This window comes from Lepidochelys olivacea, assembly GCF_965140295.1.
Source record: "Lepidochelys olivacea isolate rLepOli2 genome assembly, chromosome: 17".
Lineage (NCBI taxonomy): Eukaryota > Metazoa > Chordata > Testudines > Cheloniidae > Lepidochelys > Lepidochelys olivacea.
In genome coordinates, this window is record NC_140427.1 from 23,175,041 (window position 1) to 23,198,435 (window position 23,395).

At 53.1% G+C, this 23,395-nt stretch overlaps 1 protein-coding gene across 2 annotated transcripts in view; it reads right to left on the reverse strand.

The window, feature by feature from the left end:
* Positions 1-23,395, reverse strand: part of TSPOAP1 (TSPO associated protein 1) — a 232,948-nt gene that overhangs the window by 106,584 nt on the left and 102,969 nt on the right. For both annotated transcript variants that reach the window (XM_084651357.1, XM_084651358.1), the window contains one exon: positions 12,686-12,924. In XM_084651357.1, coding sequence (XP_084507483.1) covers positions 12,686-12,924 — 239 coding nt within the window. The remainder of the gene's footprint in view (positions 1-12,685; positions 12,925-23,395) is intronic.

Consider the following 23,395-nt stretch of genomic DNA (forward strand, 5'->3'; position numbering starts at 1 on the left):
AGCCCCCCGCCCACAATGATTTCCTCTCTGCCTCCGGGCGCCTGAAATAACGTGCCCCGCACTGCTGGGGAGGGGTACATGACCATTCTTGTGGCTTCCCTTTGCTTCCCCATCATTTTCTGGGGGGAAGCAAAGAAATCTACAGGGGACATGAATTCTGCGTGCACACATTGGTGCAGAATTGCCCCGGGAATAAGGTTTTTTTATCCCAGTGTACACCTAACCTCTGTCACACACCTTTCCCTACTTGTGTATCCTTTTCCTTCCCTACCTTATTTCTGCTCTTACTTAGCCTCATACAAGAAGATGAGGACAACTTTGGACAACTTTGTAAACTGGAGTAATAGAAATGGGACAAAATTTAATAGTGCGAAGTCCTGCATTTAGGGATTAATAACAAGAATTTTTGCTATAATCTGGGGATATATCAGGTGGAAGTGACAAAGGTGGAGAAAAACCTGAGTGTATTGGTTGATCACAGGATGACTAAGCCGCCAGTGTGATCTGGCAGTACCATTATACACAGCACTGCTGAGACCACACCTGGAATACTGTGTGCAGTGTGACAGGGTTGGGCCAGATGACTATAGGAGAGTAATTTTTTTTTATAGTAGAGTGATTTTATTTGTGTAACACTTACAAAGAATCACCAAAAAGGATAAAGCAAAACTATGCAACAAAACAAAAGCAAACACAAGGTATAACACAGCAGCCTTCAGGAGGGAGAAGTGTTCAGGCTAGCCTGGGCTCAGAGCGGGGGGCTTCCTCGACACTCGTGGTCTTCCACCCCCTCGAGTTACCTAGTGCCACGCCCAGTGTCACCGATTATCCCTCTCCTGAGAGTGCCCGACAAGATGGGCACAGCTGCAGGGTGACGGTTTAGAAGTGGGGGGGACGTACACCCACGTTTGATAGGACCCCTCCTAGGTGACAGTGATGATGGTATCCACAGTGGCAACAGCTGGGGCTGGGGTCTCTCGCTCTTCCCCTCAATCAAAGGGTCAGACAGACGGAACTGGACGGGGTCACCGAGCAGAGAACCTCGGACAGCACCCACCTTTCCTCGAAGGCGTCAAGGGAGTCGGTGGACGCCGCCCAGAGGAACTCCACCCGGGTACGTGAATGTACTGAGGATCGGAAAACGGCCCTACAATCGCAGCACGCTTCATTAGCCAACCTCCCCTCTCTGGTTTTATAAATGGCTGTTTTAGTTAGGGCTAGGAGGAGGTTAACCAGGAGATCTCGCGATTTTGTGGGGCCACGGATGGGGAGTGTGTAGATAAAAAGGGGAGGGGAAAAGTGTAGCCAAAAGTGTAATAAAATATTCGTGAGGAGCCGGAAAAAAGGCTGCAGCCTGGCACACTCTAAATATACGTGTGCCAGGGTTTCCCTCACGTTGCAAAAAGGGCAAGTATCCGGGTTGGGGGTGAACCGCGTCAAAAACAAGCCCGTGCTCACAGCTCCGTGAAGGAGCCGCCAACTAATGTCCCCAACGGGCCTCGGGACCCAGGTGGAATACAGGCTGGCCCACCGGGGTTGCTCACCCTTCAAAGGTGGCATGAGGTCCTGCCACTTTGTATCGGGGCGGGACACCAGGGTGTGGGTGTGAAAGGTGTGAAGCATGAGTGTGTATAGATATTTCCGTGGTGCGATTTGGAAGCTGACCGGCTGCAGTTCATGCAGCCAGCTTGCAGTGAAAGGGTGAGGGGTTTGTTGGGATCTACGGGGTAGAGGCCCGATGGAAAGGTCCAGCGGGCCTGTAGTAGAGCGTGGGCAGGGCGCGCCCTCGCGCAGGGCTCGGTTGAGATAAGCCCGATCAGCGGGCATCAAGGCGGCCTTCACCTCCTGAAGTACGCGCCGGGGGGTACGAGCTCCGGAGAGCCCCATGCACTGAGCGAGCGTCAGGGGATCCAGCCAGTCTCCCCGGTCATAGTCCAGGAGGTCTCCAACTCTCGTGACTTCTGCCAGGACCAACCTCTGGCGCACCGAGCGGGACTCTGCCGCCTGCACACGGAGCTGGGGGTTGCGTAGCAGGGGCTCCTTGAGGAGATCTGCTCCCACAGTGACCGCCACGGACCTGGTCGTTGAAAACAGTTTCCAGGTCCGGAGGAGGTCCTGGTAGAAGACTGGCAGCCTGGAGAGGTCTCGCAGAAAACCTCTCGGACAAAGATAAAAGAGCTGCCAGTCGTATCGGAGCCCTTGGAAGTGGCACAGGAAGGCGTGCGTCAGTATGCTCCACGTCAAACTACCTGCACCATAGAGGAGCCTCTGTAGGGCCTGGAGGCGGAAGACATGGACCTGAGTGTACAGACACTTCAGGTCCTGCCCTCCGTCCTTCAGGAGGAGATGAAGAACTCCAACAGGGGCCCAGTGCAGTCCTGACCAAAAGAACCCCAGAATCGATGTCCGGAGGTTGGTCAGGAAACCTGGGGCCGGGACCAGGGTGTTGAGCCGGTACCAGAGCGTGGACAGGACTAGTTGGTTAAGCACCAGTGCTCTCCCTCGGAGGGATAGACATCGGAATAGCCTCGTCCATTTCCGGAGCCGCTCTATCACCCCGCCTTCTAAATATTGCCAGTTCTCCGGCGGGGAAGGGTGCGTGGCGGAAAGGTAAACGCCGAGGTAGAGCAGTGGACCCGCACTCCACCGGATGGCCTGAAGTGCGGGTGGGAGGGAGCTCAGCTGCCGCCAGTCCCCTACCACCAAGGCAGAGTTCTTGACCCAGTTGACTTGGGCGGAGGAGGCTGCCGAATAGATGGCCTGGCAAGCCTCCACCCGCGCCAAGTCGCCCGGGTCCTGGACCACGAGGAGTACGTCATCGGCGTACGCCGACAGGACCTGCCGCAGCTCCGGCTCCCGCAGCACCAACCCTGTCATCCTCCTGTGGAGGAGACAGTGGAAGGGCTTGATTGCCAGAGCGTACAGCTGGCCCGAGAGGGGGCACCCCTGCCGTACTCCTCACCCGAAGCCGACTGGTTCAGTCCGGGTCCAGTTAAGCCTAACCAGACACTCTGCGGAGGCGTACAGCACCCGGAGAAAACTCACAAACTGAGGTCCGAATCCAAACGCCTGCAGAGTGCCCAGGAGGTACCCAGGGTCCACTCTATCGAACGCCTTCTCCTGATCAAGAGACAGGAGGGCGAACGACAGACCGTCTCTACGCCCGAGTTCCAAAAGGTTTCGGACTAGAAATAGGTTGTCAAAAATGCTGCGGCCTGGGACAGTGTAGGTCTGGTCGGGGTGGATCACGTCCGCCATCACGGACCCTAGCCACAGCGAGATTGCTTTCGCTACGATTTTGTAGTCCGTGCTAAGGAGCGAGACAGGACGCCAGTTTTGTAAATCACGGAGGTCCCCCCTTCTTCAGCAATAAGGCGAGCACCGCTCGCCTGCACGAAAGAGGGAGGACCCCGCCCTACAAAGACTCAGCCCAGAGAGTGGCTAGGTCTGGGCCAAGGATGTCCCAGAATGCGCAGTAGAACTCCACAGTCAGCTCGTCCATGCCCGGAGATTTATTGGTGGGCATGCAAAGGAGGGTTTCCAAGAACTCGGCCAGGGTGAGAGGCAGCTCTAGTCGGTCTTGGTCGCCCACGCTGACCGTGGGGAGTTCCTCCCAGAGCACCCTGCAAGCGCCAGGATCAGTCAGATCCGGGGAGAAAAGGCAAGTGTAGAAGCCACGGGCCCTCCTACACATCTCCACCGGATCCGTGAGGGGGGTGCCATCTTCTGCTAGAAGGCAGGTGACGTGTTTCTTGGCCCCCCTCATTTTCTCCAGGGCGTAGAAGAAACGAGAGCCACGATCCATCTCCTGAAGGAGGCGGATGCGGGATCGAACAAAGGCACCTCGGGCCCGATGGTCCTCGAGGGCCCGGAGCTCCTCCCGCTTCTCCCGGCACGCTCCGCGGAGGAACGGGTCCTCGGGGCTGGCGGCCAGACGCCTCTCCATCTCTAAGACCTCCCATTCCAACTGCTCTATCGCTGCATTTCTCCGTCGGCTGGTGCCCCGAGTGTAGTCACGGCAGAGGAGCTTGGCGTGCAACGTCCCTAGATCCCACCATCGCCACACCGAGGGAAAGGCACGCTGCTGCTCTCGCCAGGCCAGCCAAAACTCCCGGAAGGACGTCACGAAGCCCTCATCCTCCAACAGGCTGTTGTTAAAATGCCAATAGGCCAACCCCGGCCTCTCTGCACGGAGGGAGGCTGTTATGGTGGCTAGATGATGGTCGGAAAATGAGGCCGGCCGAATGTTGGAGGAGTGGGCTTGTGAAAGATGGAAATGGGATAAATAAATACGGTCCAACCGAGAGTGGTGTGACCGATGGGCCTCCACCCAGACAAAGGTGAACATGGAAGTGTCATCTGGGTGGTAGTCACGCCAGACGTCCACTAGGGAGTGATGTTCGACTATTCCTCGGAGAATGTTCCCGGCGGCCGGGCTCAGCTTGGCCCCTGAGCGGTCCTGTTCCTCGAGGGTGGTGTTAAAGTCCCCTCCCAGGACTAGGCACTCATGAGAATCTAGGGTGCCGAGGAAGTCGGACACCCGCTGATAGAATTGCGGCCGCTTCGGGCTCATTGTCGGGGCATAGATGTTAACAAGGTTGACCACGAGCCCCTCCATACGGACTCGGAGATGCAGCAGGTGGCCTGGCACGGCCTCAGTGACCCCTAGCACCTCAGGCCGTAGGTTGGGGGAGAACAGGGTCACCACTCCAGCTTGTCGAATCGTGAAGTGGCTAAAGTTGACCCCATCCCCCCACTCCAGCTGCCAGCTGTCCTCGGCGGTCGGATCCGTATGGGTCTCCTGAAGGAAAAAACCACAGATTACCCCCCTTCCAGAAGGTAAGAGAGCACCTGGGACCTGCGGAGAGCCATCCTACAGCCCCTGGTGTTCAAAGTTGCGATAATGAGAGGCGTCATGCGGAGGGCTGGGGGTTCCTTGTTGGCGGGGGTGTACGCAGCCCCTGGCGGGTCGCACAGCAATCCGTGACCCATCCCATAAGTGAGTAAATCATCACGGAAGCTGCGGGCCCCGTGCCTTCCTTTCCCTCTACCCTCCTTTATAAGGGCCCTTGTGGCCTGGAGGAGTTGATCAAAATCCCCCCATTACTGGAGAGCCAGCTGTACCCTGTTGTGGGAGCCACAGATGTCTTCTAAAAACTCCCGCAACGCTTTTTGCAGCTCATGGGGGGGTGGGGTTGCGATTTCCCGGTTATTCCCTGGTGGGGCTCTTGGTGCAGCCTCGTGGTCCGCTGAGGTGGGCAGGCAGGGTGCAGACCACCGATGGGGCGTCTGACAGGCTAAAGTTATTAAGTCCGTCTCAAGCCTTGGGGTAGAAGGGGATGGCGGAGGGAAAATTGCAGCTCCTAATGGGTCGCGGCAGGAAAATGCAAAGGCTGCTCCTTGGGGGGGATCTGCAAAAAAAGGGAAAGAAACAACCCCGGGGCGGCAATAGCTTTGCAGGAGGAGGTGGATTGGGCAGGTTTATGGATCTTGGGGAGTAGACAAGCCATTTACAACGCACACTTTGCTTCTCTACAAAAGAAAAAGGACACTAAACTTTCTAAACTACTACATGCTACAAGGGGCCACAGCAAAGGTTCCCTCAACCCACCCAGCAATATTGTTAACCTATCCAACTATACTCTCAACCCAGCAGAAGCAGCTGTCTTATCTCGGGGCCTCTCCTTCTGCCCCTCCACCCCCACGAACATGATACAGTTCTGTGGTGACCTAGAATCCTATTTTCGACGTCTCCGACTCAAGGAATATTTCCAAAATACCTCTGAACAACATACTAATCCACAGAGGCCTCCCTACCAACATTACAAAAAGAAGGATTCTAGGTGGACTCCTCCTGAAGGTCGAAACAGCAGACTGGACTTCTACATAGACTGCTTCCACCGACGTGCACGGGCTGAAATTGTGGAAAAGCAGCATCACTTGCCCCATAACCTCAGCCGTGCAGAACACAATGCCATCCACAGCCTCAGAAACAACTCTGACATCATAATCAAAAAGGCTGACAAAGGAGGTGCTGTTGTCATCATGAATAGGTCGGAATATGTCAGAATATGAACAAGAGGCTGCTCGGCAGCTCTCCAACACCACTTTCTACAAGCCATTACCCTATGATCCCACTGAGAGTTACCAAAGAAACTACAGCATTTGCTCAAGAAACTTCCTGAAAAAGCACAAGATCAAATCTGCACAGACACACCCCTGGAACCCCGACCTGGGGTATTCTATCTGCTACCCAAGATCCATAAACCTGGAAATCCTGGACACCCCATCATCTCAGGCATTGACACCCTGACAGCAGGACTGTCTGGCTATGTAGACTCCCTCCTCAGGCCCTACGCTACCAGCACTCCCAGCTACCTTCGAGACACCACTGACTTCCTGAGGAAACTACAATCCATCGGTGATCTTCCTGATAACACCATCTTGGCCACTATGGATGTAGAAGCCCTCTACACCAACATTCCACACAAAGATGGACTACAAGCCGTCAAGAACACTATCCCCGATAATGTCACGGCTAACCTGGTGGCTGAACTTTATGACTTTGTCCTTACCCATAACTATTTCACATTTGGGGACAATGTATACCTTCAGATCAGCGGCACTGCTATGGGTACGCGCATGGCCCCACAGCATGCCAACATTTTTATGGCTGACTTAGAACAACACTTCCTCAGCTCTCGTCCCCTAACGCCCCTACTCTACTTGTGCTATATTGGTGACATCTTCATCATCTGGACCCATGGAAAAGAAGCCCTTGAGGAATTCCACCATGATTTCAACAATTTCCATCCCACCATCAACCTCAGCCTGGTCCAGTCCACACAAGAGATCCACTTCCTGGACACTACAGTGCTAATAAACAATGGTCACATAAACACCACCCTATACCGGAAACCTACTGACCGCTATTCCTACCTACATGCCTCCAGCTTTCACCCTGACCACACCACACGATCCATCGTCTACAGCCAAGCTCTGCGATACAACCGCATTTGCTCCAACCCCTCAGACACAGGCAAACACCTACAAGACCTCTATCAAGCATTCTTACAACTACAATACCCACCTGCAGAAGTGAAGAAACAGATTGATAGAGCCAGAAGAGTTCCCAGAAGTCACCTACTACAGGACAGGCCTAACAAAGAAAATAACAGAACGCCACTAGCCGTCACCTTCAGCCCCCAACTAAAACCCCTCCAACGCATTATTAAGGATCTACAACCTATCCTGAAGGATGACCCAACACTCCCACAAATCTTGGGAGACAGGCCAGTCCTTGCCTACAGACAGCCCCCCAACCTGAAGCAAATACACCACTAACAACCACATACCACACAACAGAACCACTAACCCAGGAACCTATCCTTGCAACAAAGACCGTTGCCAACTGTGCCCACATATCTATTCAGGGGACACCATCACAGGGCCTAATAACATCAGCCACACTATCAGAGGCTCGTTCACCTGCACATCCACCAATGTGATCTATGCCATCATGTGCCAGCAATGCCCCTCTGCCATGTACATTGGTCAAACTGGACAATCTCTACGTAAAAGAATAAATGGACACAAATCAGATGTCAAGAATTATAACATTCATAAACCAGTCGGAGAACACTGCAATCTCTCTGGTCACGCAATCACAGACATGAAGGTCGCTATCTTACAACAAAAAAACTTCAAATCCAGACTCCAGCGAGAAACTGCTGAATTGGAATTCATTTGCAAATTGGATACTATTAATTTAGGCTTAAATAGAGACTGGGAGTGGCTAAGTCATTATGCAAGGTAGCCTATTTCTCCTTGTTTTTTTCTCCCCCCCCCCCCCCCGACGTTCTGGTTAAACTTGGATTTGTGCTGGAAATGGCCCACCTTGATTATCATGCACATTGTAAGGAGAGTGGTCAGTTTGGATGAGCTATTACCAGCAGGAGAGTGAGTTTGTGTGTGTATGGGGGTGAGGGGGTGAGAAAACCTGGATTTGTGCTGGAAATGGCCCACCTTGATTATCATACACATTTTAAAGAGAGCGGTCACTTTTGATTGGCTATCACCAGCAGGAGAGTGAGTTTGTGCGGGGGCGGGGGGGGCGCGAGGGTGAGAAAACCTGGATTTGTGCTGGAAATGGCCCAACTTGATGATCACTTTAGATAAGCTATTACCAGCAGGAGAGTGGGGTGGGAGGAGGTATTGTTTCATGGTCTCTGTGTATATAATGTCTTCTGTAGTTTCCACAGTATGCATCCGATGAAGTGAGCTGTAGCTCACAAAAGCTTATGCTCAAATAAATTGGTTAGTCTCTAAGGTGCCACAAGTCCTCCTTTTCTTTTTGCGAATACAGACTAACACGGCTGTTACTCTGAAACCTGAGGTTGTTAGAGGGGCCTCACCCCTCCCCGCCATTGTGAGCAGGGAGAGACGGGGAGACACCAGAAGGAGGGGGGGTAGGGGGAAGCAGATTAACCACTTCTCCCTGTTGGGCTGCAGGCGGGGGGGAGGGGCAAATGGGTCGGACTGGACAAGGGGAGGAAACAGGAGTTGGGATCCGGTAGTAGGGGCAAACTGTGGGGTGGGCAGTGCAGCGGGGGAGGGGATGTGGACCCACGCGCGTTTGTCCAAAGAGTCTTGTTTGGTCGGCTGTCGTTTCCAGTCCGGATGGCGGAATTCAGAGCAAGCAGCTGAATCCAGAGGCAGATGGCAAGTTGCCAGCAGGGACGGACGGCGGGGGGGCCATGACGGCTGTAGTAGTGTTGTGGGGGGGCACCGATGGATCGGGGAGCAGCTCCGTACCACACCCTTGTGCCCCTACAAATGCAGTTAAGACACAGTCAAACTCCCCCCACACGAGAGTACAGTTCAAAAGTTACTCAGTCTTACGGCCCCCTCCACGATGATTTGTAGCTTCCCTGGGCGATTCCTCTGTTGGCTATCTTCTCTCCCAGGCTTTGCGGAGCATTCCAAAAATGCCAAGTAGATAAGGAGAAAAAAATAACTTGTCGGTTAATTACAGGTCCACAAACAAACAGCAAACGGCTGTGTCTGCGGGCTTCCACTCCCCTCCTCCGGGGAGCAGGTCGGCAGTCCGCCCCCCCCCCCCCGGGAGTTTCAGCTGGAGCAGTAGCAGCGTCCGAGCGCAGGCGTGGGGGGCCGGGCAGCAAGCTGGCAGCCGAGCAGCACTCGAACGGCAGCAAAAAAAAACAGTAAAAAAAAAAAAAAAACCCGAAGAAAAAGCGTCTGGCCCGGTCGGGGGGGGAACTGAAGCAGGGTCAAAAAGTAAAAAAAGCCCAGGTCAGTGGGGCTTTAGCAGAGAATAGAAAGCATATAGCTGAGCAGCAAGCGAAGGAGGTCCCTTTTCCCTGGGTAAGGGAGCAGGGAAGGTTCCAGAACAATCAGGAACCTTATGGAGACAATTAAGACAGGCTGACTAGAACACCTGCAGCCAATCAAGAACCTGCTAGAATCAATTAAGGCAGGCAATTTGCAACTCAAAACTAATGTCACCAACAAATACATCATCCTCCCAAGCTCAATCGTAGTGGGTCGACTTGGCACAATGTTGCTTGCCTCATGCATTAACTACATCCACTACAATGGAGTTGGGTTGTGGATGTTGAAGCAGGAAGTCTGCCTCTTTGGGAGGGATACAGTATTTTTTTGTCAGCTCTCTTGCTGGTTGGTGTGATAGAGGCTGGTGTCTGCCAGATGACTTCGGCAGGATCTAGAATCACCTCATTAATTGGGCGGGCAATACTAGATGAGAAAGAGGTGGGCAGAATATCCACCAACTTGTGATGTGCATCTGCATCTCCTGTAGGGCAATCTGCAGCTCATCTACCACCTGCCCTGGTGCCAAGAGCGATTCCGGGTGCTGGGATGTGCTCAGTACGGGGGCCCCAGTATCAAGTAATGGGGATTGCGGTTCTTCCTCAACCATCAGGTCTCCAGGATACTGGAGTTCATGCAGTACCCTGGGCTCACTCAAGACCGTGGAGGAGTGTCCATGGTACTTTGTCAGTACCAGTGGTTGAGAAGGTGCAGAGCACTCCCTAGATGGGAGTCTTGTTGCAGCCAATACTGAAAGTTTTCTCGGAGCTGCTCTTTTGGAGACGGTATGGTACTGTCTTTCCCTGGGTATTGGGGCCCGGTACTGAGTAATGGGGATTGCAGTTCTTCCCCAACCGTCAGGTCTCCAGAGTACCAGAGCTCATGTGGTACCCTGGGCTCACTCGGGACCACAGAGGAGCGTCCATGGTACTTTTTCGGTACCAATGGTTGAGAAGGTGCAGAGCTCTCCCTAGGTGGGAGTTTTGACACACCTGGTACCGAAAGTTGCTCTTTTAGAGGCAATACGGTAATTGTCTTTCTCATTAGGGGGCAGTACCATTTGCCTCAGAGCCCGAGACCCTGGTTTCTCCAGGCGATGGGTGCGGCAGAGCTCATAGCAGAGGCCCCCTTCTGGGTACCATGCTTCAGAGCTGCCAGTGCCATCGGTACCGAGGTGGCTGCACTGGGGAACCCCTCTGGCTGGCCAGCGACTCAGAGCCCTTTTTTCGAGCCTTTACAGGGGGAGTCTGCTGGGTTTTTCCACAACTCTACCCCCTTTGAAGTTAAAGACTCCAGGGATGATCCGGGTGCAGCACCGGAGTCCCCTGGAGACTAAAGTGTCTTCTTCATAAGGAGGAGTTTTAACTTCAGTTCTCAGTTCCTGCGAGCCTGCAGTTTTAGCTGTGGTAAGGGAAGCACTTCTATGGGACTCTCCCAGGCACCAGATCAGTGAGTGTCTGGATGTTACAGGAATCGACTCCTTGTAGGAGAGGCACCTCTTGGAGCCGGGAGAGCCGGGAATGCCCCTGGGCGGGCGTGGGGGGCTATCATCCTCTAGCAGTGATTTATGCAGATGCAAGGTCTTCTTTCCTCCTCCTCTTCTTTTCCTCTCTTTTTTTAACTGAAAAAACGTAATCTTCTAAACGCCCAAGGGAGTAGGGGGCAATCCCCCCAGACAGGGCAGGAAATGTAAACTAAACTTCTTTTTCTTTTTTTCCCTTTAATCCCGACAGAGCAAAAAGGAAAAGCTAAGTATTAAGGAGAAAAAACAGAAAAAAAAACCAACTACTTATGCTAATGATGCAAATAAAGAAGGGCTGACTGCTTGCTCCTTTGGAGGCCAAAGGCGGTTGAGAAGGAACAGGGCGGGGGGCAGGGGCGGTCACCCAGCAGTGCTATATAGCCTTGAGGCAGACCACAAGGGAGGGACAGCACATGTGCAGGCTCAATGAACACTGCTACCAAAAATCTCCAATTAGAGGTGCAGGGGCACAGATACACCTACAGCGGAGCACCCATAGGGACACTACTAACTCGACGAAGAACTGGGTGTTCACTTGTAACTGCTGCCAATACACAGTTTACAGCCCTCGGAGAGAAAGCAATGCCCTGGCTCTAGCTGTTAGATGGACCGGTTTGCTGGAGATAACAAAGTGTAAGGCAGGGAGCTGTGCAGTCTTAAAACCCTGGTCAGCAGGGAGACAGACACGGTCTCCTTCCAAGGGAGGTGATGGCTGGGGGGCCAGAAACTTTAAGTGAGTGCCCTCCAGGGACCAGGAAGGGGGAAGTCAGGTGCCATCACCCTGAAACTGAGATACAGTTCATGCTCAGGGGATCTGGGTTCCAATCCCAGCTATGACTTTGGGTACATCAGCTGATCTGTCTGTGACTCGGTCACCCTGTCAGTACAATGATATTTGTTCACCTTGTAGGAATGTTATGAAGCTTAAAGAGGGCTTGTGAAGTTCAAAGTACTAAGAGAGATAGTCAGCAGGAAGGGTAGGCTTAGAAATCAGGATCTCTTGGCTCTTAGCCCTGAACCTACTCTGCTAGGCTAAGAGAGTACACTGGAGAGTGGACATAGAATCAGAAGAAGAAAGGAGCACTCTCTTACGAGACATAGATTTTCATGAGCTTCCCTAGTGATCTAACGGGAACATTAAATAAGGGCGGGGACAGGACTGAGCCCCACAAGAATCCATACACGAGACCTACTGGGCAGAGGGAGCAGCTGCCATCACATCCCTGAGAGGGAGGAGAAAGCGAAGTCAATATAACCTGTCTGCATCTGCCGTCACCAGCTCAGTAGTCCTTCATGATCTCCTGCACCAACAGCTACTAATAAATCTAACAGTATCAGCAGCAATGTTTGCACCAGCATGCGCCCTCTTGGCTCTATGCCAAGGACAGCAGGGCACAGGCACATGCCTTCATGTTGCTAAACCACTACTACAGGCTGCAGTACGCAGCTATTGTGTGGCAATCCAGGGCTGTGAAATCACAACAAAGACTATCCAGGACTAAACACAAATTGAAAACATTCAGGAAACTTGCTATAAATTTCCCAGGGCTTTTCTTCGGTTGTCTGCATTCCTCTCAGACCACAATGATCTATACAAATGGCCATCACAGAGTGTTGACAAGTGAAGAGGGAGCAAATCCCTTCAGCAGTTTTCTGCAAGTTTTCTATTATTTTTCCACAGGATTCTCTAGTTCCCAGACACAGGTTTAAGAGGTAGCTGTAAGCGGAGGAAAGCAGTGCTAGTAAATGCATTGATCCCAAGGTGTGCTTATCCCCACTTGGGTAATGACAAGGGACACCAGAAACAACACTGACCTCTGGAGTGGGGCAGGACTTGGGACTGTTCTGCATGGATTCTGATTTTGAAGAGCTTGACTGGGACTCCAGTCTCTTGACTTGCTTCTGAGATGTGGCAGCAGCATCTGAGACTGGAATTTTGGTGACACTAGACATAGGATTGGGGATCTGAGGTAACGATTCCAGCTCTTCACTCCCTTCATCATGAATCTTCTTAGTGCACTGAAGAGCAGGACGTGCAGGGGCAACATCTGGATCTGAAACCAAACATTCCATTTGTTATTCCAAACCAGCAGAGCAGAAGAAGAGCTACTGTGAGCACCATGGTGCTTGCAGTGTAGACACACTCTATAGCTGGGATCTACCCAGGGGCTTAGCTTTGAGCTGTGGAAACACGCTCAGCCCTGATTCTCCTTGCACTCACACCAAGAGCAGCTACACTGAAGTTACCGGATTGAACTGATATAAGGGAGGGAGGATCAGGCACTTGACATTAAATACTCAGCCCTGCATGCTGCTGTGGGCCAAATCCTCTCCTTCACCGAGGTCCACTCTGCACGGGAGGTAGGGGAGCTATTAGGGAGCTCGTTAGGGCTTGCTGAAACTGTGGGCTTGTCTGCACCAGCCCCAGTTTGACTTAACTTACACCACAGGGATGTTAACGGGTCACTTCACCTTGAATGGTTCCTTAGAACATGTGCTGACTACTTATGCTAAACAATCTGTTCGATCTCGTGACACTTTCTCAGACTGAGGAAGAGCTCTGTGTAGCTTGAAAGCTTCTCATCAGCATAAGGTGGTCCAAAAAAAGGTATTACCTCACCCACCTTGTCTCTCTAGGGTGGTGGTTCTCAACCTATGGCCATAGGCCACTTGCAGCCCAATCAGCACACAGCTCCAGCTCATGTGACATCCTCAGGGCCATACAGGTAGTAAAACCGGTTACTCACCTTCTCGCAACTGTTGTTCTTTGAGATGTGTTGCTCGTGTCCATTCCAATTAGGTGTGTGTGTGCCCATGTGCACAGTCGTCGGAAGGTTTTTCCCCTAGCAGCATCTGTCTGGTCGGCTCTGGAGACCCCTGGAGTGGCGCCTTCATGGCGGTGTCCATAGGTCCCTGCCGACCAGCCACCTGTTCAGTTCCTTCTTGCCGGCTACTCCGACAGATGGGAAGACGGGTGGGTCTTAGAATGGACATGAGCAACACATCTCGAAGAACAACAATTATGAGAAGGTGAGTAACCATTTTTTCTTCTTTGAGTGCTTGCTCATGTCGATTCCAATTAGGTGACTCCCAAGCCCTAATTAGGAGGTGGGGTCGGAGCTCGAGGAATCGCTGAATGAAACACTGCTCTGCCGAATGTAGCATCGTCCCTGACATGCTGGGTAATGGCATAAAGAGAGGTGAAAGTGTGAACTGAGGACCATGTTGCTGCCCTGCAGATCTCCTGGATCAGGACCTGGGCCAGGAATGCTGTCAAGGAGGCCTGCGCCCTTGTGGAATGAGCCATTAGTGCAGGGGCCGGAACTTTTGTTAGATCATAGCTTGCCCGGATACAGGACATGATCCATAATGAAATTCTCTGTGACAACACCAGAAGGCCGTCCATTCTATCCACAACCACCACGAACAACTGGTTCAACTTACGGAACGGCTTTGTGCATTTGATGTAAAAAGCCAGAGCTCTCCGAAAATCCAACGAGTGTAGTCTTTCCACTCCTGCTTAGGTCCTGCACTTAGGACAGAAGAATCCAATGCACCACTACAGACTAGGGACCGAATGGCTAGGCAGCAGTTCTGTGGAAAAGGACCTAGGGGTGACAGTGGACGAGAAGCTGGATATGAGTCAACAGTGTGCCCTTGTTGCCAAGAAGGCCAATGGCATTTTGGGGTGTATAAGTAGGGGCATAGCGAGCAGATCGAGGGACGTGATCGTCCCCCTCTATTCGACATTGGTGAGGCCTTATCTGGAGTACTGTGTCCAGTTTTGGGCCCCACACTACAAGAAGGATGTGGAGAAATTGGAGAGAGTCCAGAGAAGAGCAACAAAAATTATTAGGGGTCTGGAACACATGACTTATGAGGAGAGGCTGAGGGAACTGGGATTGTTTAGTCTGCAGAAGAGAAGAATGAGGGGGGATTTGATAGCTGCTTTCAACTACCTGAGAGGTGGTTCCAGAGAGGATGGTTCTAGACTATTCTCAGTGGTAGAAGATGACAGGACAAGAAGTAATGGTCTCAAGTTGCAGTGGGGGAGTTTAGGTTGGATATTAGGAAAAACTTTTTACTAGGAGGGTGGTGAAACACTGGAATGTGTTACCTAGGGAGGTGGTAGAATCTCCTTCCTTAGAAGTTTTTAAGGTCAGGCTTGACAAAGCCCTGGCTGGGATGATTTAATTGGGGATTGGTCCTGCTTTGAGCAGGGGGTTGGACTAGATGACCTCCTGAGGTCCCTTCCAACCCTGATTATTCTATGATTCTATGATTCTTTGTTTCCAGCCATCCGCATGAGGTTTAGGGTAAAAGACTGGCAGAAAAATGTCCTAATTGGCATGGAATTGGGAGACAACCTTTGGAAGAAAGGCTGGATGAAGCCTAAGTTGTACCTTGTCCTTATAAAAAATGGTATAAGGAGGATCGGAGGTTAGGGCTTTAAGATCGGAGACTCTCCTTGCTGACGTAATGGTGACTAGGAAAGCCACCTTCCACGATAGGTCGAGCAATGAACAAGTTGCTGGGAATTCAAACAGGGGTCCCATTAGCCTGGAAAAGACCACGCTGGGATTTGTTGCTTAATCTGCGGGTATAGCCTGCCCAGACCTTTCAGGAAGCAACTGACCATCGGGTTGGCCAAGACTGAACAGCCGGCTGCTCCCAGGTGGAAAGCTGAAATTGCTGCCAGGTGAACCTGGAGAGATGAAACCAAGAGGCCCTGCTGTTTTAAGTCTAATAGGTAGTCTAAGATGAGTGGTAGGGTTGTGCTCTCCCAATGCAGGCACCTATGAGAACACCAGATTGCAACCCTTTTCCACTTGGCCAGGTAGGTAGCCCTGGTGGAGGGTTTCCTGCTGCCCAGCAGAAGCTCCCTAACGGGCTCCAAGCACATCAGCTCAATCAGGTTGAGCCATGAAGCTTCCAAGCGGTGAGGTAAAGAGACTCGATATCGTGATGATGAAGATGACTGTGGCCTTGGGTGATCAGGTGCGGAAGCAGAGGCAATGAGAATGGAGCATCCACTGACAGCTCCAGAAGCATGGTATACCAGTGCTGGCAAGGCCAGGCTGGCGCTACCAGTATGACTGTACTCTTCTCCCTGCGCATGACTGGAGTACTGTCGTGGATGGGTATAAACTGTTCAGGAAGGACAGGGAGGCCAGAAAAGGAAAGGGAGTTGCATTGTATGTAAGGGAGCAGTATGACTGCTCAGAGCTCAAGTACGAAACTGCAGAAAAAATCTGAGAGTCTCTGGATTAAGTTTAGAAGCGTGAGCAACAAGGGTGATGTCATAGTGGGAGTCTGCTAGAGACCACCGGACCAGTGGGATGAGGTGGACGAGGCTTTCTTCCGGCAACTCGCAGAAGCTACTAGATCGTACACCCTAGTTCTCATGGGCGACTTCAATCATCCTCTTATCTGCTGGGAGAGCAATACAGTGGTGCACAGACAATCCAGGAAGTTTTTGGAAACTGTAGGGGACAATTTCCTGGTGCAAGTGCTGGAGGAACCAACTAGGGGCGGAGCTCTTCTTGACCTGCTGCTCACAAACCAGGAAGAATTAGTAGAGGAAGCAAAAGTGGATGGAAACCTGGGAGGCAGTGACCATGAGCTGGTCGAGTTCAGGATCCTGACACAAGGAAGAAAGGAAAGCAGCAGAATACAGACCCAGGACATCAGAAAAGCAGACTTTGACTCCCTCCGGGAACTGATGGGCAGGATCCCCTGGGAGAATAACATGAGGGTGAAAGGAATCCAGGAGAGCTGGCTGTATTTTAAAGAATCCTTATTGTGGTTACAGGGACAAATCATCCCGATGTGTCGAAAGAACAGTAAATATGGCAGGTGACCAGCTTGGCTTAACAGTGAAATCCTTGCTGATCTTAAGCACAAAAAGGAGGCTTACAAGAAGTGGAAGATTGGACAAATGACCAGGGATGAATATATAAATATTGCTCGGGCATGTAGGAATGAAATCAGGAACGCTAAATCACACCTGGAGTTGCAGCTAGCAAGGGATGTTAAGAGTAACAAGAAGGGTTTCCTGAGGTATGTTGGCAACAAGAAGAAAGCCAAGGAAACTCATGGCGATCGGGGGAAGTCCCGGAAGACTGGAAAAAGGCTAATGTAGTGCCCATCTTTAAAAAAGGGAAGAAGGAGGATCCTGGGAGCTACAGGCCGGTCAGCCTCACCTCAGTCCCTGGAAAAATCATGGAGCAGGTCCTCAAGGAATCAATTCGGAAGCACTTAGAGGAGAGGAAAGTGATCAGGAACAGTCAGCATGGAATCACCAAGGGAAAGTCATACCTGACTAATCTAATTACCTTCTATGATGAGATAACTGGTTCTATGGATGAAGGGAAAGCAGTGGACGTGTTATTCCTTGACTTTAGCAAAGTTTTTGACACGGTCTCCCACAGTATTCTTGCCAGCAAGTTAAAGAAGTATGGGCTGGATGGATGCACTACAAGTTGGGTAGAAAGTTGGCTAGATTGTCAGGCTCAACGGGTAGTGATCAATGGCTCCATCTCTAGTTGGCAGCCGGTATCTAGCAGAGTGCCCCAAGGGTCAGTCCTCAGGCCGGTTTTGTTCAATATCTTCATTAACAATCTGGAGGATGGTGTGTATTGCACCCTCAGCTAGTTTGCGGATGACACTAAGCTGGGAGGAGTGGTAGATACGCTGGAGAGTAGGGATAGGATACAGGGGGACCTAGACAAATTGAAGGATTGGGCCAAAAGAAATCTGATGAGGTTCAACAAGGACAAGTGCAGAGTCCTGCACTTAGGACGGAAAAATCCAATGCACCGCTACAGACTAGGGACCGAATGGCTAGGCAGCAGTTCTGCAGAGAAGGACCTAGGGGTGACAGTGGACGAGAAGCTGGATATGAGTCAACAGTGTGCCCTTGTTGCCAAGAAGGCCAATGGCATTTTGGGGTGTATAAGTAGGGGCGTTGCCACCAGATCGAGGGGCGTGATCGTTCCGCTCTATTTGACACTGGTGAGGCCTCATCTGGAGTACTGTGTCCAGTTTTGGGCCCCACACTACAAGGAGGATGTGGAGAAATTGGAGAGAGTCCAGCGAAGGGCAATAAAAATGATTAGGGGTCTGGAACACGACTTATGAGGAGAGGCTGAGGGAACTGGGATTGTTTAGTCTACGGAAGAGAAGAATGAGGGGGGATTTGATAGCTGCTTTTAACTACCTGAAAGGTGGATCCAAAGAGATGGATCTAGACTATTCTCAGTGATAGCAGATGACAGGACAAGGAGTAATGGTCTCAAGTTGCAGTGGGGGAGATTTAGGTTGGATATTAGGAAAAACTTTTTCACTAGGAGAGTGGTGAAACACTGGAATGTGTTACCTAGGGAGGTAGTGGAATCCCCTTCCTTAGAAGTTTTTAAGGTCAGGCTTGACAAAGCCCTGGCTGGGATGATTTGGTTTGGATTGGTCCTGCTCTGGGCAGGGGGTTGGACTAGATGACCTCCAGAGTTCCCTTCCAACTCTGATATTCTATGATCTTGAGCAGAACCTTATGGACGAGTGGAAACGATGGGAACACATACAACAGATGGTCCATCCAGGGGAGGAGGAACATGTCCATGAGGGACTGTGATTCCGGAAGAACAGAAGTGGGGACATTTTCTGTTGCTCTTCATGGCGAACAGGTCAATTTGGGGAACCCCCACCTTTGGAAAACATTGTACACCATGTCCGGGCAGCTGGACCACTTCTGACTGTGGAAGGATCTGCTGAGATAGTCCGCCAACTTGTTCTGGGAACCTGGGAGGTAGAATGCTTCGAAGTGAATGGAGTGGGCTATGCAGAAGTCCCACAGCTTGAGGGCTTCCCGACTTAGGGGAGAGGAATGACCTCCACCCTGCTTGTTTGTATAAAACATTGCAGTTGTGTTGTCCATCATCACCTCCGCGCATTTCCCCTGCAAGTGGGCCTGGAAGGTCTGGCATGCCAGGCGGACTGCTCTCAGCTCCTTAACGTTGATGTGGAGTGAGAGCTCTTCTTGTGACCAGAGACCTTGGGTCTGAAGGTCTCCCAGGTGAGCACCCCATCCCAACGTTGCCACATCTGTCACCAGGGACAGGGAGGGCTGGGGCTTTGCGAAGGGGACTCCCACACATACCGTCTGTGGGTTGAGCCACCAGTGGAAAGACTCGAGAACTGGCGCCGGGAGGGTGACCACCTTGTCTAGACTGTTGCTCCCTGGCCGATAAGCTGACACCAGCCAGGCCTGGAGAGGTCTGAGTCTCAGTCTCATGTGCTGTACCACATACATATGTGCTGCCATGTGGCTGAGGAGCTTTAAGCAGTTCCTTGCTTGGGTGGTGGGATACCCACTTGAAGTTTTGTATGATGTCTGTCATTGTCCGAAACTGAGATTCCGGCAGGGATGCCCTGGCCTGACCCAAGTCCACCACTGCTCCGAAAATTCTATTATCTGCGGAGAGGATAGAGTTGATTTGCGCTTGTTGAGAAGGACACCCAGCCTGTCAAAGGAGGATCTTACCAGGTTGATCTGGCGCTCCACTTGCTCCTTGGAGTGGCCCCCAGAGCAGCCAGTCATCAAGGAACTTCAGGAGGAAGGCCGGACGCTTGGAGCCATGAACTCCTCCTCATAGCTATGCTCGAGGACAAGGTTTGCATGGCCAAGTCTGCAGGTCCAGTGAGGCCTGTAAAGAGGTCTGTGCCACTGCCTTTCCCTCATCCACTATGGCAGCAAACTCTGCCTTGGATTCAGATGGGACCAACTCCTTGAATTTCAGCTCCATGAGTTGAAATTAGATCTACTCAGGACTGCCTGTTGGTTAGCAACCCTGAGCTGAAGCCCTCCGGTCGAGTAAACCTTCCATCTGAAGAGGCCCAGATTTTCTGAGTCTTTAGACTTTGGGGTGGCCCTTACTGTGTCTGCCTCTCTCTCTCATTCACCGAGGCCACAACAAGCGAGCAGGGCTGCGGGTAAGTAAATAAGTACTCGTACCCCTTAGAGGGGATAAAATACTTCTTCTCCACCCCCTTTGCTGTAGGGGGAATGGAGGCAGGGGTTTGCCACAGGGTTTTTGTAGTGACCTGAATAGTCTTCATGAGGGACAAAGCCACCCTAGACAGCCATTCCGGGGTCAGAATGTCGACCATTGGGTCCTCTGATTCGACTACCTCCTCAGCCTGAAGCCCAATATTGTGAGCCACCTTATGCAGCAGGTCCTGGTGTGCTCTGTCAATGGGGGGCAGCCTGAAGGAGGAAGGCCCCGCCACCGCTTCGTCCAGTGAGGATGACGACAAGGCCAAAGGAGGCACCAGGCTCTCCTTGCCCTCTGGCTCTCCGGACTCGTCCTGCTCGGTGCCATGCTCCTCGGCGCCAACCGCAGGCTCAGGGCTGGTGGTGGGCCCGGGATCTGGACGCAGCTCCGTACTGTGCCCTGACGCTGTTTCAGAGCCCCGAAGGGTGGGATGGTCCGTGGCTGGCGGAAGCGACCAGGCTTCCAACACCACAGAGTGAGAACCCTTGGAGTGCATGCCCTGGGCTTGGTGGTAGGCTCACAAGGTCCAGAATGGTCATTGCACGGGCCCTTGTCACTGCACTTGCCATGGCACCATCCTCACGTTCTGCCTATGTCTGCAGTGGTCTGATCAAGTAATAGGACGCCACCTCTGAGTCCAATGTTCAGGATCTCGAGCACGAAGATCACGACGGTGGCCATCGGGATGGTGCCGGAGAGCGGTTGCAGGGATGGTACCAGAGAGCAGTGCCGCGATGAAGGTGCTGAAGACCGGTGCTGCGGAGACAGGTGCTACAGGGACGGTGGTGGTGACCAGTGCCGCAGGGAGCAGTGCCACGTAGATGGTGAGCGGTGCCTTATAATTGCTGGCTTGCCTCTGGATGGTGCCCCGTGTTGCAGTGCCAGATGTCTATCCCAGCTCACGCAGGACTGCGGAGCCGTCACGGCAAATCATGTCCCTCACCACCTCATCCACCTGACACTCTCGATCAGGAGAGTCAGAATCATAGAATATCAGGGTTGGAAGGGACCTCAGGAGGTCATCTAGTCCAACCCCCTGCTCAAAGCAGGACCAATCCCCAATTTTTGCCCCAGATCTGTAAATGGCCCCCTCAAGGATTGAACTCACAACCCTGGGTTTAGCAGGTCAACGCTCAAACCACTGAGCTATCCCTCCCCCCAACAGCACCAGACTCGACAGACCCCGGGACCAAAGTCTACGGTGCCAGCTCATGTCATGTCAGCCACAGGTGCTCCTGCGCAGGACGCCCCTCGGTGGTGCTGTCCGATCCGGCCACTCTTGGTGCGGGCGAGCACCCTCTGTCCACCTTCTTGTGCCGCTTATGTGGCACCAGAGAGTGCAAGATTCTGCGAGCTTTGATGCCAGGGAATGTCGGTGCTGAGGATATCTATGGCCAGAGTCCTTCCTTGACACCGTTTCTTGCACAGAGGCCAGAGCGCTCCACACAGAGGTGCTTGGTGCCAGATCCTGTCAGCACGGAGCCAGCTGGGAACGAAGAGCTGCTTCCATCTGGATCTGCTTCAGCCTGAAGTCCCGTTCTTTGTTAGTCCTCGGCCAGAAACCTTTACAAATCTTGCACTGTTCTGTTTGGTGCGCCTCCCCTAGACACTCAAGACAAGAGTTGTGGGGGTCGCCCATTGGCACGGGCTTGAGGCAGGTTCCGCAGGTTTAAACCCTTGGGATCAAGGCATGCCCCGAATCCCAAAGAGGAGACAAATTAGGGTGGGGGAAGGACCTCCACTCCTAGCTAGCAAACCAACTAAACTAACTCACTCTAAGGAATAACTATTTACAGAGAAATACATACAAACACTAGGGGAAGCACTTGCTAAGGCAAGCGACCGCAGTTCCAATGACTATCTCTGGCGGTAAGAAGGAACTGAAGAAGCAGCGGGTCAGTAGGCACCTATATTCACCGCCATGAAGGCGCCACTCCAGGGGGTTCCACGGCCAAAATGACGGGTGCTGCTGGGGGAAAACCTTCCGACAACTGTGCACACGGCACACACACACCTAGCTGGAATCGACATGAGCAAGCACTCCAAGAAGACTATATATCGTGTGGATGCGACCCACACAACACATGGAGAGTGGCATATGCGGCCCACAACGGTAAACAGGGGGAGAATCACTGCTCTAGGAACTCTATCTGGCCTACATAAATCGATGTACAGCAAGGGTGGGCGAACTATGGCCCGCAGACCACATACGGCCTGCCAACCGTTTTAATCCGGCCCTCGAGCTCCAGCCGGAGAGCGGGGTCTGGAGCTTGCCCTGCTCCCAGGCTCCAGCCAGGGAGCAGGGCTGGGGGCCACTCCACGCATGCGTGCCACAGCATGTCCCCCTCCGGCTCCACATGCTGCCCCCGCCCCAAGTGCTGCCCCCACAGCTCCCATTGGCCAGGAACTGCGGCCAATGGGAGCTACAGGGGCGACGCCTGCAGATGGGGCAGCGCACAGAGCTGCATGGCCGTGCCTCCGTGTAGTAGCCGGGGGGGGGACATGCCGCTGCTTCTGGGAGCTGCTTGAGGTAAGCGCCACCTGGAGCCTACACCCATGACTCCCTCCTGTGCCCCAAGCCCCTGCCCCAGCCTTGATCTCCCTCCCACCCTCCAAACCCCTCGATCCCAGCCTGGAGCCCCCTCCTGCACCCCAAACCCCTCATCCCCAGCCCCACCCCAGAGCCCACACCCCCAGCCAGAGCCCTCAAACACCTCTGCACCCTAACTCCCCGCCTCAGTGCAGAGCCCCCTCCTGCACTCCGAACCCCTCATCCCCAGCCCCACCCCAGAGCCCACACCCCCAGCCAGAGCCCTCAAACACCTCTGCACCCTAACTCCCCGCCTCAGTGCAGAGCCCCCTCCTGCACTCCGAACCCCTCATCCCCAGCTCCACCCCAGAGCCCACACCTCCAGCCGGAGCCCTCACTGCCCCCTATCGCATCCCAACCCTCTGCCCCAACCCAGAGCCCCCTCCTGCACCCTGAACTCCTCATCCCCAGCCCCACCCCAGAGCCCACACCCCCAGCCAGAGCTCTCACACATCTCTGCACCCTAACCCCCTGCCTCACCGCAGAGCCCCCTCCTGCACTCCGAACCCCTCATCCCCAGCCCCACCCCAGAGCCCACACCCCCAGCCAGAGCCCTCAAACACCTCTGCACCCTAACTCCCCGCCTCAGTGCAGAGCCCCCTCCTGCACTCCGAACCCCTCATCCCCAGCTCCACCTCAGAGCCCACACCTCCAGCCGGAGCCCTCACTGCCCCCTATCGCACCCCAACCCTCTGCCCCAACCCAGAGCCCCCTCCTGCACCCTGAACTCCTCATCCCCAGCCCCACCCCAGAGCCCCCACCCCCAGGCGGAGCCCTCACCCCCCCATCCCACCCCAACCCCAATTTCATGAGCATTCATGGCCCGCCCTACAATTTCCATACCCAGATGTGGCCCTTGGACCAAAAGTTTGCCCACCCCTGACG